Source organism: Triplophysa dalaica, chromosome 14 (assembly GCF_015846415.1).
Source record: "Triplophysa dalaica isolate WHDGS20190420 chromosome 14, ASM1584641v1, whole genome shotgun sequence".
Lineage (NCBI taxonomy): Eukaryota > Metazoa > Chordata > Actinopteri > Cypriniformes > Nemacheilidae > Triplophysa > Triplophysa dalaica.
Genome location: NC_079555.1, coordinates 18,145,629 through 18,158,459, shown reverse-complemented (window position 1 = coordinate 18,158,459; position 12,831 = coordinate 18,145,629). Strand labels below are relative to the sequence as shown.

Sequence of the window (12,831 nt, the reverse complement as noted above, 5' to 3'; positions counted from 1 at the left end):
ACCATAAAATACTAGTAGATCGTTTACACAATTATAACGGTATTCAGGGACAGGCACTACAATGGTTCAGGTCTTACTTAACAGACAGATATCAATATGTCCATTTAAATGGGATATCGTCAAATCTTACGCAAGTAAATTATGAATTACCTCAGGGATCGGTTTTAGGACCCTTGCTTTTCTCCATATACATGCTGCCCCTCGGCAACATTATTAGAAAACATGGAATTAGCTTCCACTGTTACGCAGATGATACTCACCTATATATCTCATCAAGACCAGGTGATTCCTTTAAGCTATCCAAACTGGCAGAGTGCATCGAAGACATAAAACATTTGATGACTAGTAATTTCCTCCTTTTAAACTCTAGGAAAACAGAAATATTACTTATAGCACCAAAATCACGTAAACAGAATATCTCTGAATACAACCTGCAAATTGAAAGCTGCACTGTAACTCCAACAAATACAGTTAAAGACTGTAACAAAATTCAAAGTAGAGAAGGAAGGAGGCGGGAACCGGCAGATATTTAAAATAAAGATTTAATATAAATAACAACAGCCAGCGGCCACTCACGGCCGACCCCCAGCGACACAAACATAAATACAAATACAAACGTAAAACATGTTTGGGCCCGGTCCTCTCTCTTCGACGGTCCAGTTGCTCGTTCTCTTATATGCTCCTAATCTCCTACATGATTCGAGCCCGGTGTCCGCACAGGTGGCGCTCATTCACAATAACTCACCGATCTCGAACCACGGTCTCGCCCCGCCTACTCCACTACAAAGACCTAGGCGTTATATTAGAAGGCAACCTGTCATTTAAAAATCACATCTCAAATATCACAAAAACAGTCTTCTTCCACCTTCTTCTTAGAAATGTTGCCAAATTACAAAATATTTTATGTGTTGCTGACGCAGAAAAGCTTATTCATGCATTTGTGACCTCACGACTTGACTATTGTAATGCTCTACTTAGTGGTTGTCCTGTATCATCGATAAACAAACTACAGTTAGTTCAGAATACGGCTGCCAGAGTTCTTACTAGGTCAAGAAAATACGATCACATAACCCCAGTTTTATCATCGCTTCACTGGCTACCTATTAAGTACTTATTGATTTTAAAATTATTTTAATTACTTACAAAGCCTTAAACGGTTTAGCCCCTACTTACTTAACCAAGCTTTTATCCCATTACAACCCATCACGCTCTCTAAGATCTCAAAACTTAGGACTTTTGATAAACCTAGAATAACTAAATCCACCAAAGGGGGTCAAGCTTTCTCGTACGTAGAACCTAAACTCTGGAATAGCCTTCCTGATACTATTCGAGGGTCAGACACACTCTCCCAATTTAAATCTAAATTAAAGACACATCTTTTCAGCCAAGCCTTCACTTAATGCATAGTTAATGAACAGCAGCTACACTAATCATTCTCTTTATTCTCTTTCTGCCTCTGCCTCGGGAGGCCCATCCCGAGGTAGGAAGAAGTTCCACCATGTGCAGACGACCGACAGATGCCCATCCCCAATTTGAGATTACGCCAGCTACAGCTGCAGACTGACTGACCATCCCAGCTCCATCTAAGGCAATTCCACCACCAGCCAAGAGAAATATGACCATCAGACCATCCCAGCTCAGACCAATACAACCCCAACCAAGAGCAAAGACGGACTATTTGTCTTATTAATGCTGAAGTTACAATATTTGGTATTAAATGCTAAAACATAAATCACATGTCAGCAGTTTGAGTGCAGCTATGACACATCAGAGGGGATCTGGCCCTCCTGGCTGAGCCTGGTTCAATCATGCGAGTTTGGGTTACTCTCCACAGCAGGGCAGTGTTGGCCTGCTCACCGGGAGACTGCATTTATTTATTGATTTAGAAATTAGATATCATTTATTAGAATGATCTTACTTTTTTGTTCTTACCTAAACATAAAACATGTTAACAATGGTGTTAAATTGCCTGAAACAAAAAGTTAAAAAAAGTTGTTGACAGGTCCACGTACTGTATAATTTATATGTAATTTGCAGTAAAATGAAAAGGTGTTGTATCAGTTTTCTCAAGTTTATCTCAAATTCCTGCAGAAGTAACTAGTCACTTAGTGCTGGAACGTTTGTAATCCAATCCTTGGGAATTGGATTGGATTCATGGGTTTAACAACCTGCTGTGTTCTCCAAAGTACTGCGGTTCTAGATGGAAATACAGCCCAACAGTTAACTACCAATGGCACCGCCATGGTGATAATTAGATCTTATTTTTATATTTAATGTAATACTCCTGGGATCTCACAAGTGGCCAAACTTTTTGCAACAAAATGAACATTGTCTCTGGTTTATAGAAGATACTGTATTTAATTGCATTTAAAAAAATCATAGCTTGGGATACTGTTCCACTGAGAAATAAATATGTGAGTGACTGAAAGACCTGAACTGGAGGGAGAGCAGATGCTTGTTGTTGAACACATTTTTTCTAACAAAATGCCAAGATGACAGAAAAAACATTTAGGAATTCTGGAACCTAAATAAGTTGTGTAATTCAAAACTCTTTCAAAAGCTGAGTTGATCCAGTGTTATGATAAAATGGCAAGTGATTACTGTTTATAGATGAAATTAAAGACAAGAAACACATTGTGTTTTTTAAAGAGAATAAGAAGATCCTTTTGATGCTGCACACCTAACTAACGGGTGCGTTTCCCAAAAGCTTCATTAGCAATTATGGTCGCAATAAGTTCCGCCGTTCCAGCATAGTTAACTGTTTCCCCAAACTATATTGTTTCAACAATCAATCACGAGCAGCATCGCAATGTTGCATGGTTGGAACTACAGGTCTAAAGGTCTACAGGCGTGTTTAGAAGCATTGTTCCTTATTAGGCTATTATGACATGACTTACATGCATCAAGCTTTTGATGAAAGTAAGCAAGCAACATGCAGTGCATTCCATATACATCATTCTAAATACATACAAAATCAATTTACATATTTTAGTTTGCCAAGAAAATAGAAGAGCTGTTTTTTTTAAAGTGTGCATGTGCATGGCCTGCGTTCTCTAGGACCCTGGGTAATCCCTGGGTCGAATAATATAAGAGGACACTTATAAATGAATTGAATATCCTGAAGTAAAATAACAGATAAAAAAATTGAATAACAAAAGTAATCCTTAAATGCATTGTATGTTATTTACAGCAAGAATTTGACATAATTCGAGCTGAACGTATTTGTTAGTAGACGTAATTTCTCCACTACCTTTATAGCATCATCAACTTGGTTCAGACGATTGATCTCAGACAAAGTTACTATTGTTTACGGAAACAGTCGTAACTACATCATTAATTTGGTAAATTGTACTATGGTTAACCAGCGATTTATGTCAATGTTTGTTTTTGCTGTGTCCGGAAATCAAGTTTGATGAATTTGTTTCAAAAGAATGACTTTGAATGACAATGATTTTCAGTGAAGAATAAAATCTTTTTGATTCTATTGAGAGAAGTAAATCGCTCAGACTCTGTCCAAGTTTCACAAGATTTGCTGTTACTCACTGCCAGTATTGGGACTAAGTTATTAGTTACTGTAATTTAAGGGATTACTCGTATTTTTCCTGTAATTTAATTACAGTTACTTTTGATGTAATTAAAATTAATACTCTGTGTAATATATGTGTGTGCAATAGTGGAATTGGCATCAAATTTCAAAGTCTAACTTTAAAATTAATGCTTTAATGTACAATTCTCATATTTGTTATACTTTGGTCAGTAAATAAGAGTACTTTATGTAGTTTATATTATAAATTTGTTTGAATTGAAAGAGCATGTTTCATTTCATGTTTATCCTTGAATCACTTAACTAATCAAGGTTGATGTAGGATAGAGAAAGCAATTAGTAATAAGTAACTTAATACTTTTTGGAGAGAGTAATTTGTACAGTAATCTAATTACACTTTTGAATATGTAATAAGTAACTAGTAATTAATTACTTTTTCAGTGTAATTTACCCAACACTGCTCACTGCAAACATCACACTATCATGTGCACAAGCTCATGGGTTAAACTTGACATCAGACTTGATAATATCATTGAAAATTCTCTTCATTTACAAACTCAAACAAACAGTCTCTATAACTTAGAGTTTGGTCAACTTGCTTCATGCAACAGGTCTAATAAACAATGGTAAATGATTGAATTATGACAAAAAAAGTATAGATTCTCACCAGCTCAACTATGTCTTTTTGTTCTAGAGACAGTTTCCTGATGTTTAACTCCTCTACATGTGTGTAACGTTCGTCTCGTAAAGCCATTAACAGGGGCTGGAGGCTTGGCAAAACGGAGTCTGATGGTGTGTAATCTGGAAATGACAGTGTAATCTACAAGCGAAGAAGACACAAAAAAGGGAGAAAAAGAAATATTTGCATAACTAAAGAAAATATAGCATGAATCTCAATGAGTGAATCTCATTCATCTGTCAACAGCAAGTCTTGGACACAATTTATTACAAAATTCAAGGGAAGAAATTATGTGTTTGCCTTTTCATCACAATAAAGCACACCCTACTTCCCAAACTCTTACTACCAAACTGAAAATAATTTATTTTTTTAAGATGAGGAAAAAAGTTTGGCCTATTCAAGCTCTTCAAGAAATGCAGTGAAATCTTTACATTTTTGTAATCGGTGTTGAGAATTATAAATCTCTTAAAAGTAAAACGAAAGAAATGTGTATTAATATCACGAAAATTATGCTTTAATGCGGGAATTTCTTTATGGTCCTAAAACCTTTTACACACATTGTGAGTTGAATAAGTGTTTTCTGAATGTGTATTAGAGGTTGTGAGTTGAATTCGCATGCGAAGAAGTGGCTCAAATGTGCTCAAGTTGATATCGCTATGAAGTCTATAAAATTTGCCTGCATTTTTTCTAACTTCTTCGAAACTTGTAACTTTTACATGGATCCCCATCCTACACAATAGTACCTTTTTGAGAGTCTGTTGCTTTTCGATTTGCAGGAAAATGTCTTCTTTAAGCAGTTTGCATGGACAGCTGTCAGTCTGCGTGCAGTGATGCTCGTATCTTTTCCAGAGCGCGCGCAGCAGCCCCACAGCTGTGTGACTGCCGGTACCTCGCGACGCGGACCGCGCATTACGCATTATACGCTGCCAAATAAAATAAAACTATGACGTTATTCAAAAATTATGCCGTTTAAATGCATAAAAAATACGAACTGCATTCGCCGAAGTTCCTCAGCAGAATGAGGCGCTTTGTCTGTTGCTATAGCAACGACATCAACACAACCCAAGATCCTTCCGCAGGCCAATTACGGCAATGCTCAGAACTTGTGTGCTATCACAACATATCAACTATCATCGACATTTTATATAATACATTTGATCTTTATTGAATTAAAAATCAATCTTATCAGCACTCTGTTACGTAATTTTTGTTACAATTAACTGAGCTAAATAAAATGATTTAAGTGTGAGAGAGTTTTATGAAAACACTAACTCTGCTTTAGGAAACAACATATCAACTCACATTGCAAGAAATACAGCACAAATTCTCTTTTTATTACGCACAAACAGGAACGTTTTATTTACAGCATACATAAGCCTGTTCAGATAGAAACTATTGCTTTTACTCATGTGTGGATAACTGTACAATGAGGGCTCATGTATCTGTTATTCTAATGGCATTCAGGCAGGTGTCTACCTATTTGAAGCAGCTAACTGTGTGTTGTGCAATTATATAATAATCGTCTTCCTCGTTTAGTAACAAACTATTACATATAGCCCACCCTACCCTCTCAACAAAAGTTTTGACAGACTCTAAGAAACATGTCCCATAAACGAAACGAGTTGTACTCTGTTGACTGCTGCATCAGATGTAGTTTACATAGCAACATTAATTGGAACCACAGAAATTATTAATACCACATAAGACATGATACATATGAAATTATATCACTCTAAATTAATCCGTTCCCCAAGATTATTACTATAAACACGAGCACCCTCTAAAAGGTAGAGGGGGAGGTGTCGCTGCACTTCACAATAATTCTTTTATCACCTCTCAGAAGTCTAATTTTAAATACAATTCTTTTGAAGTCATGGCACTTCAAGTATCAACAGCTAATACTAAGTACAAAACATTTTTTAAATTTATTCTAGCTATTGTATATAGGCCTCCAGGGCATCACACAGATTTTATTAAAGAATTTGGTGGGTTCTTATCAGAACTAGTACTGGCCGCAGATAGGGTCCTTGTCGTTGGTGACTTTAACATCCATGTAGAAAATGTTACAGATGCCTTGGGAATGTCTTTCAAAGACACACTTAACTCCATGGGCGTTAGTCAACATGTGTCAGGACCCACTCACCTTCGTAATCTTACTTTACATATAATACTATTTTACGGTATAAATGTGGATGATGTAAAAATCGTTCAGCGGAGTGAAGACATTTCAAATCAACAACATGCGTGCTAGACCCTATACCTACAAAACTTCTGAAAGAAATGCTCCCGGAAATTATTGATCCTCTTCTTAGTATTATTAACTCATCTCTGACATCAGGACATGTGTCTAAAGCATTTAAGGTGGCTGTTATAAGGCCCCTTGTCAAAAAACCCAAACCCGACCGAAGAGAACTAGGGAATTACAGACCTATATCGAATTTACCGTCTATATCTAAAGTTCTTGAAAAAGTATGTTCAACTCAGTTATGCTCCTTCCTCCAACGGAATGACATTAATGAAGAATACCATTCTGGATTTCGAGTGTCACCGGGTGCCGAAGGCGGAACTAAAAATGACAGCGTGTGTTTCCCTGGGGGCATACTTCCGGGCGAACGACATTGTCATGGCCGCTCGGAAAAGTAAATAAAGGGAAATTGCGGTAGCTGCATCGAATTAGAGTCCGCCAGGTCGGCGATTAGGACGGGCCTGTTAGAATGGATATAAAAGCAGGGCTGAGAGGATCTAAAACGGAGTGTTCGGGGGAGAGGAACAGGACGTGACAGACACGAGCGAAGGGAGCGAGTGGGCACGACTATACAAGCTGGCTGACTAGGAGATTGTCAGTGGGAACAGAAAGACTGCCATCTGGAAGAGAGCGGTGGTTGGTACTGGTGGTGTGCGACTTGGGTTCCGCCCCCACCCCGGCCCGTGACACGAGCATGTCACAGTACAGAGACTGCTTTGATCAGAGTTACAAATTATAAATACATACAGACTAGTAAAGTACGTCGGCTTTAATGGAATAGCATTGAAATGGTTTAAGTCTTATTTATCTGACCGTTTTCAATTTGTAGTAATAAACAATGATGTGTCCCGCAAATCACAGATCGCAAGTCCAGTACGGTGTACCACAGAGCTCAGTCTCAGGGCCTCTGCTCTTTGCATCATATATACTACCTCTAGGGGATATAATAAAGCGACACGGAATTAGCTTTCACTGCTATGCTGATGATACTCAACTGTATATTTCCTCGAAGCCACATGAAACCCAGCAGTTCCATCGAATAAAGGAATGCACAGTTGATTTAAAAAACTGGATGAGTAACAATTTTTTACTACTGAACTCAGACAAAACAGAAGTGTTACTTACTGGACCAAAAAACGCCATACGTAACAACCAAGAATACTGCTTAACTATTCACGGATGCTCCATAAAATCCTCGTCGTCAGCTAAGAATCTTGGTGTTGTATTCGATTGTAATCTGTCTTTGGGAGCCATGTCGCCAACACCTGCAAAATTGCATTTTTCCATTTTAAGAATATGTCTAAACTACGTCATATCCTGTCACTGTCAGATGCAGAGAAATTAATTCATGCATTCATGACATCAAGACTAGATTACTGTGATGCACTTTTAGGTGGTTGCCCTGCAGGCCTATTACAAAAACTGCTACTGGTTCAAAACGCGGCAGCTCGAGTTCTTACATGTACAAAAAGTATGAGCATATAACCCCGGTTCTGTCAACCTTGCACTGGTTACCTATAAAGCATTGCATTAACTTTAAGATCTTGCTTATTACCTATAAAGCCCTACATGGTCTAGCGCCACAGTATTTGAATGAACTTCTATTGTATTACATTCCTCAACGTGCCAGTGGCGGCTGCTGATCTTTTAAAGAGGGGAAGCTCATTTTCGGTCTAAATCATAAAAATTGTCCATTTATTTATATGTAAATTCTGCCTTACGTTCCTTTTCAAGAAAATGCTCTGTAACCCTGTCGTACTAACTAGGCGTCTTTTCCAGTGACTTGACCAGTGTCCTCTCAATGGCCAGCAGAGCTAGGCTGCTTAAACGGCCTTGGCCCATTGTGATACGGCTGTAGGACTTGAGCCGCTTTAAACAGGAGAAGCTCCTTTCTACACCTGCAGATGTAGCTCCAATTGTTGCCACTAATGAGAATAGTTTGTAAAGCTGAGGCATTGCACTATCCAACTCCATGTCTTTAAGGAACACCAAGTAATCACACAGCTTTCCCCTGTTACTCTGCAAGTCCTGATCTGAAAACCGGACTTGAAGTTCAGACCTCAGTCTCCCTGAATCAAAGTGATGGCCATAATGTGGCAAGGGGGGCGTGGTTTAGCACGGTCTGCGGAGAGAGGGCGTGTCGGGAGAATGACGGTGAGTAAGCAGATCAACGCTATAGTGAAATCACCTGCTTCTCGTTCTAGTAATTGGCGAGGAGACGCATTTAAGGCACGAAGGAGGAAGAGAAAAGGGAGAGAGAGACGGCTGAGAAACGGACCAAAGGAGAAGCCTCGAGGAGTGGAATCCGGGACTATAGAAACGAATCGTACGCTTAGAGAGAGGAATATAAACACAGTGAATGTTGGATGCCGGAAGTTGAATACCCGGAAGTGAGCTATAAATAAAGTATTGCTTACGTTTCTCAGCCACGCAGACCCCGCCTCCTTTCTTCCATTGTTATTGAACTTGTTACACTGGTGCCGAAACCCGGGAAGAAAGGAAGGAGCCGCCACCATGCAGACCCCGCCAGGATCGCCGTTTGCGGAAGTTATTTCGTCACTCGCTGGTCTCCATCAGGAACATCATCAGGCCCTGTTGGGTCTTCGAGAAGATCAGAAGAGACGTTTCCAGGCTCTCATCCAGACCCAACAGGAGGACCGCGAGTCATTCCGGAGCTGGTTGGGCCAGGAGAGAGGCTCTTCTCCATCGGCTACATTCCCTTCGGTGCCGCTGCACAAGATGGGAGGCCAGGACGAGCCGGAAGCCTTCTTGGACTTGTTCGAGAGGTCCGCGGAGCTATCCGGATGGCAGCCGGACGCTTGGGCAGCCCGCCTTATCCCACTTCTGTCTGGAGAAGCCCAGATGGATGCCCAACAACTTCCGGTGGCGAATCTGCTCCAATACGCGGACCTCAAGAAGGCAATCCTCCAGCGGGTGGGCCGGAGTCCTGAGCAGCACCGACAGCGGTTCCGATCCCTGGAATTCGGGGAGCGTTCCCAGCCTTTTGCTTTCGCTCACCAGCTCCGGGATGCCTGCCGCAGATGGCTGATGGCCGGGGCCATACGAGCCGCGGGGTTAAGGTAAGGTGTGTACACGGGGACGTGGTGAACTACCCTTTGGTGCCCTTGACTATACAATTCCGGGGACAAAAACATAGTGTAGAGGTGGCTGTTAACGAGCACCTCCGGCATCCGCTAATTTTGGGAACGAATTGGCCATTATTTCCGATATTATTGGGACACTTATGTGCGGATGTTTCTGGGCGAAACCAAGTGCGATGGGAGGGGCGGTCGCGCAGATGGGAGAGGTGGAACCGGGACCTCTGACGGCGGCCCCAGAGGAACGGAGCGCTGTGGAGAGAAGAAATCTCTCCCAGGGCGAAGATATTCCTCTGGAGCAGTCTCAGGATGAGACGCTTAAACATGCGTTTGATCAGGTCCGCACGATCGACGGACAACTTCTCCATCCTACGCAACCGCTCACCTTCCCATATTTCGCTATTTTAAAAGAACGGTTGTATCGAGTGACCCAGGACACTCAGTCAAAGCAGGATACAACCCAGTTGGTCATACCAAAAAGCCGTCGGGAAATGCTTTTCCAGGCGGCTCATTGTAATCCAATGGCGGGACACCTGGGACAATCCACAACGATAAATCGCCTAACGACCCGTTTTTTTTGGCCGGGCATTCACGAGAACATGCGCAGGTGGTGCGCGTCTTGTCCTGAATGCCAGCTGGTAAATCCACCGGCCACTCCAAGGGCACCATTGTGCCCGCTTCCTCTTATTCAGGTCCCCTCCGAGCGAATTGGTATGGACCTGATCGGGCCGTTAGAGCGATCTGCACGAGGACATCGATTTGCATTGGTCATTGTGGGACTATCCAATGCGAATGACTCCAATGACTATCCTCGAATTGACAAATTACTTGACCGGCTGGGCACGGCTCGTTTTTATTCGACATTGGATCTGACGAAAGGATATTGGCAGATCCCCTTATCTCCCTTATCCAAAGAGAAAACAGCCTTTACTACGCCGTTCGGTTTGCATCAATTCGTCACACTTCCGTTCGGCTTATTCGGAGCCCCAGCTACTTTTCAGCATCTCATGGACCGTATTCTCAGACCCCACGCGACATATGCCGCACCCTATCTCGATGACATCATTATATACAGTAATGATTGGCAGCGGTATATGCAGCACTTGAGAGCGGTCCTGAGTTCGCTGAGGAGGGCGGGGCTGACGGCTAACCCGAAGAAGTGTGCAGTTGGGCGAGTGGAGGTAAGGTATCTGGGCTTCCACTTGGGTCACGGGGAAGTGCGTCCCCAAATTGATAAGACGGCAGCGATGCAACCGCCCCGAGACCCAAGACCAAAAAGGAGGTGCGGCAGTTCCTGGGGCTGGCGGGATATTATAGACGGTTTGTACCCAATTATTCGGACCTCACCAGCCCGCTGACTGACCTCACTAAAAAGGGGGAACCAATGGACGGAGCAGTGTCAGCAGGGGTTTACCCAGGTGAAGGCTGCTCTGTGTGGCGGGCCGTTATTGCACTCTCCCGATTTTTCTCTCCCTTTTCTGTTGCAGACTGACGCCTCGGACAGGGGCGTGGCCGCGGTCCTGTCCCAGGAGATGGAGGGGGAGGATCGCCCGGTGCTGTACATCAGTCGCAAACTGTCACGGACTGAGATGAGGTACAGCACCATCGAGAAGGAATGTTTGGGCGGTCCTCACCCTCCGTTATTATCTCCTGGGGCGGGAGTTCACGCTCTGCTCGGACCACGCGCCCCTCCAATGGCTCCACCGCATGAAGGACACCAACGCGCGGATCACTCGTTGGTATCTTGCTTTACAACCATTCAAGTTCCAGGTGATCCACAGGCCGGGGACTCAGATGGCGGTGGCCGACTTTCTCTCCCGGAGGGGGGGGGGACGAGGCTACAGGCCGGATGGAGCCTCGGCCTGAGTCGGGCGGTGGAGGTATGTGGCAAGGGGGGCGTGGTTTAGCACGGTCTGCGGAGAGAGGGCGTGTCGGGAGAATGACGGTGAGTAAGCAGATCAACGCTATAGTGAAATCACCTGCTTCTCGTTCTAGTAATTGGCGAGGAGACGCATTTAAGGCACGAAGGAGGAAGAGAAAAGGGAGAGAGAGACGGCTGAGAAACGGACCAAAGGAGAAGCCTCGAGGAGTGGACTCCAGGACTATAGAAACGAATCGTACTCTGAGAGAGAGGAATATAAACACAGTGAATGTTGGATGCCGGAAGTTGAATACCCGGAAGTGAGCTATAAATAAAGTATTGCTTACGTTTCTCAGCCACGCAGACCCCGCCTCCTTTCTTCCATTGTTATTGAACTTGTTACACATAACTTTTCAGTACACTTTGGAAGGCCTCCTCTGGAAATGCTTGTCTCATGTCATCAAATTTCCCTGGATTGACTAATTACTAAAAACTAATAAAGAAAAGCATACTTTCCAAATTTGAAAAATGTTGAGGAATCTGCTCCAAATCTTATCAAGGATGGCCATGTACAGATTTCTGTAGCGCTCTTGGGGATCCTGCAATTTGGTCAGACGGCGCTTTCTCATGGGCTCATCTCTTGGGTCTGATGTGAGATCTGCTGCTTTGGCATAAACAGCTTGGAAAGCCCCCTCTGACCTCTTCTCTTTGACAAATGCAAGAAGAGACTCAATTCTTTTCTTCCAGGATGTTCAAAGAACATCCATCGCTCTCTGCTGGACAATATCAAAGACCACATCAGTCTCAGAGAAGATTTGTTCATATGCGTACAACATGAACACAAACTAAAAATCCTCCAGTTTCCTCACGAAGCCTTTGACAATCCAGTGTATCATCATCCATTGTCGTATCTGCAATGATGTTATCAAATGTTAGCATGAGGCCATCATAATTGTTTGCCACAGTGCTCACTATCCGTGATGTGAAATTCCATCGAGTAGGAGCATTTCTGGGCAACCTTGAGCAGCCTGCAGACTCCAGAAAAGACGTCCTCTTTGTGGATTTTGAGAAAAATATGGCAAACCCAGAGAGTGATGCAAAAAATATTCTGCACTCAGGCAAGCATTTGGCCCCCTGTGACAGTACCAGATTCAGTCTGTGTGCATAGCAATGCACAAACATTGCACTGGGGGCTATTGCTTTCCCTTTGGCCTGCAGACCATTGAGAGCTGAAGCCATGACAGCAGCCCCATCATAGGTCTGTGCCACAAGTTTATCCTTAAAGTTTTAGCCCTGCATGTTCTCATTTAATACATCAAAAACGGACTGAGCATCTCGCCCCCCAGAAACATAAAAAAATCCAATGAAGGGCTCCTGAATTTTACCTGCACTATCCACATAGCG

General features: G+C 42.7%; 1 protein-coding gene across 2 annotated transcripts in view; it reads right to left on the bottom strand.

Moving 5' to 3' along the window:
* LOC130435488 (uncharacterized) overlaps window positions 1-5,227 on the bottom strand; it is a 35,307-nt gene extending 30,080 nt beyond the window's left edge. For both annotated transcript variants that reach the window (XM_056766163.1, XM_056766164.1), the window contains exons 1-2: window positions 4,967-5,227; window positions 4,212-4,364 (exon numbers count right to left, since the gene is read on the bottom strand). In XM_056766163.1, the coding sequence (XP_056622141.1) occupies window positions 4,212-4,364; window positions 4,967-5,140 (327 nt within the window). In that variant the 5' untranslated portion in view covers window positions 5,141-5,227. The remainder of the gene's footprint in view (window positions 1-4,211; window positions 4,365-4,966) is intronic.
* Between the last annotated feature and the right edge of the window lie 7,604 nt (window positions 5,228-12,831).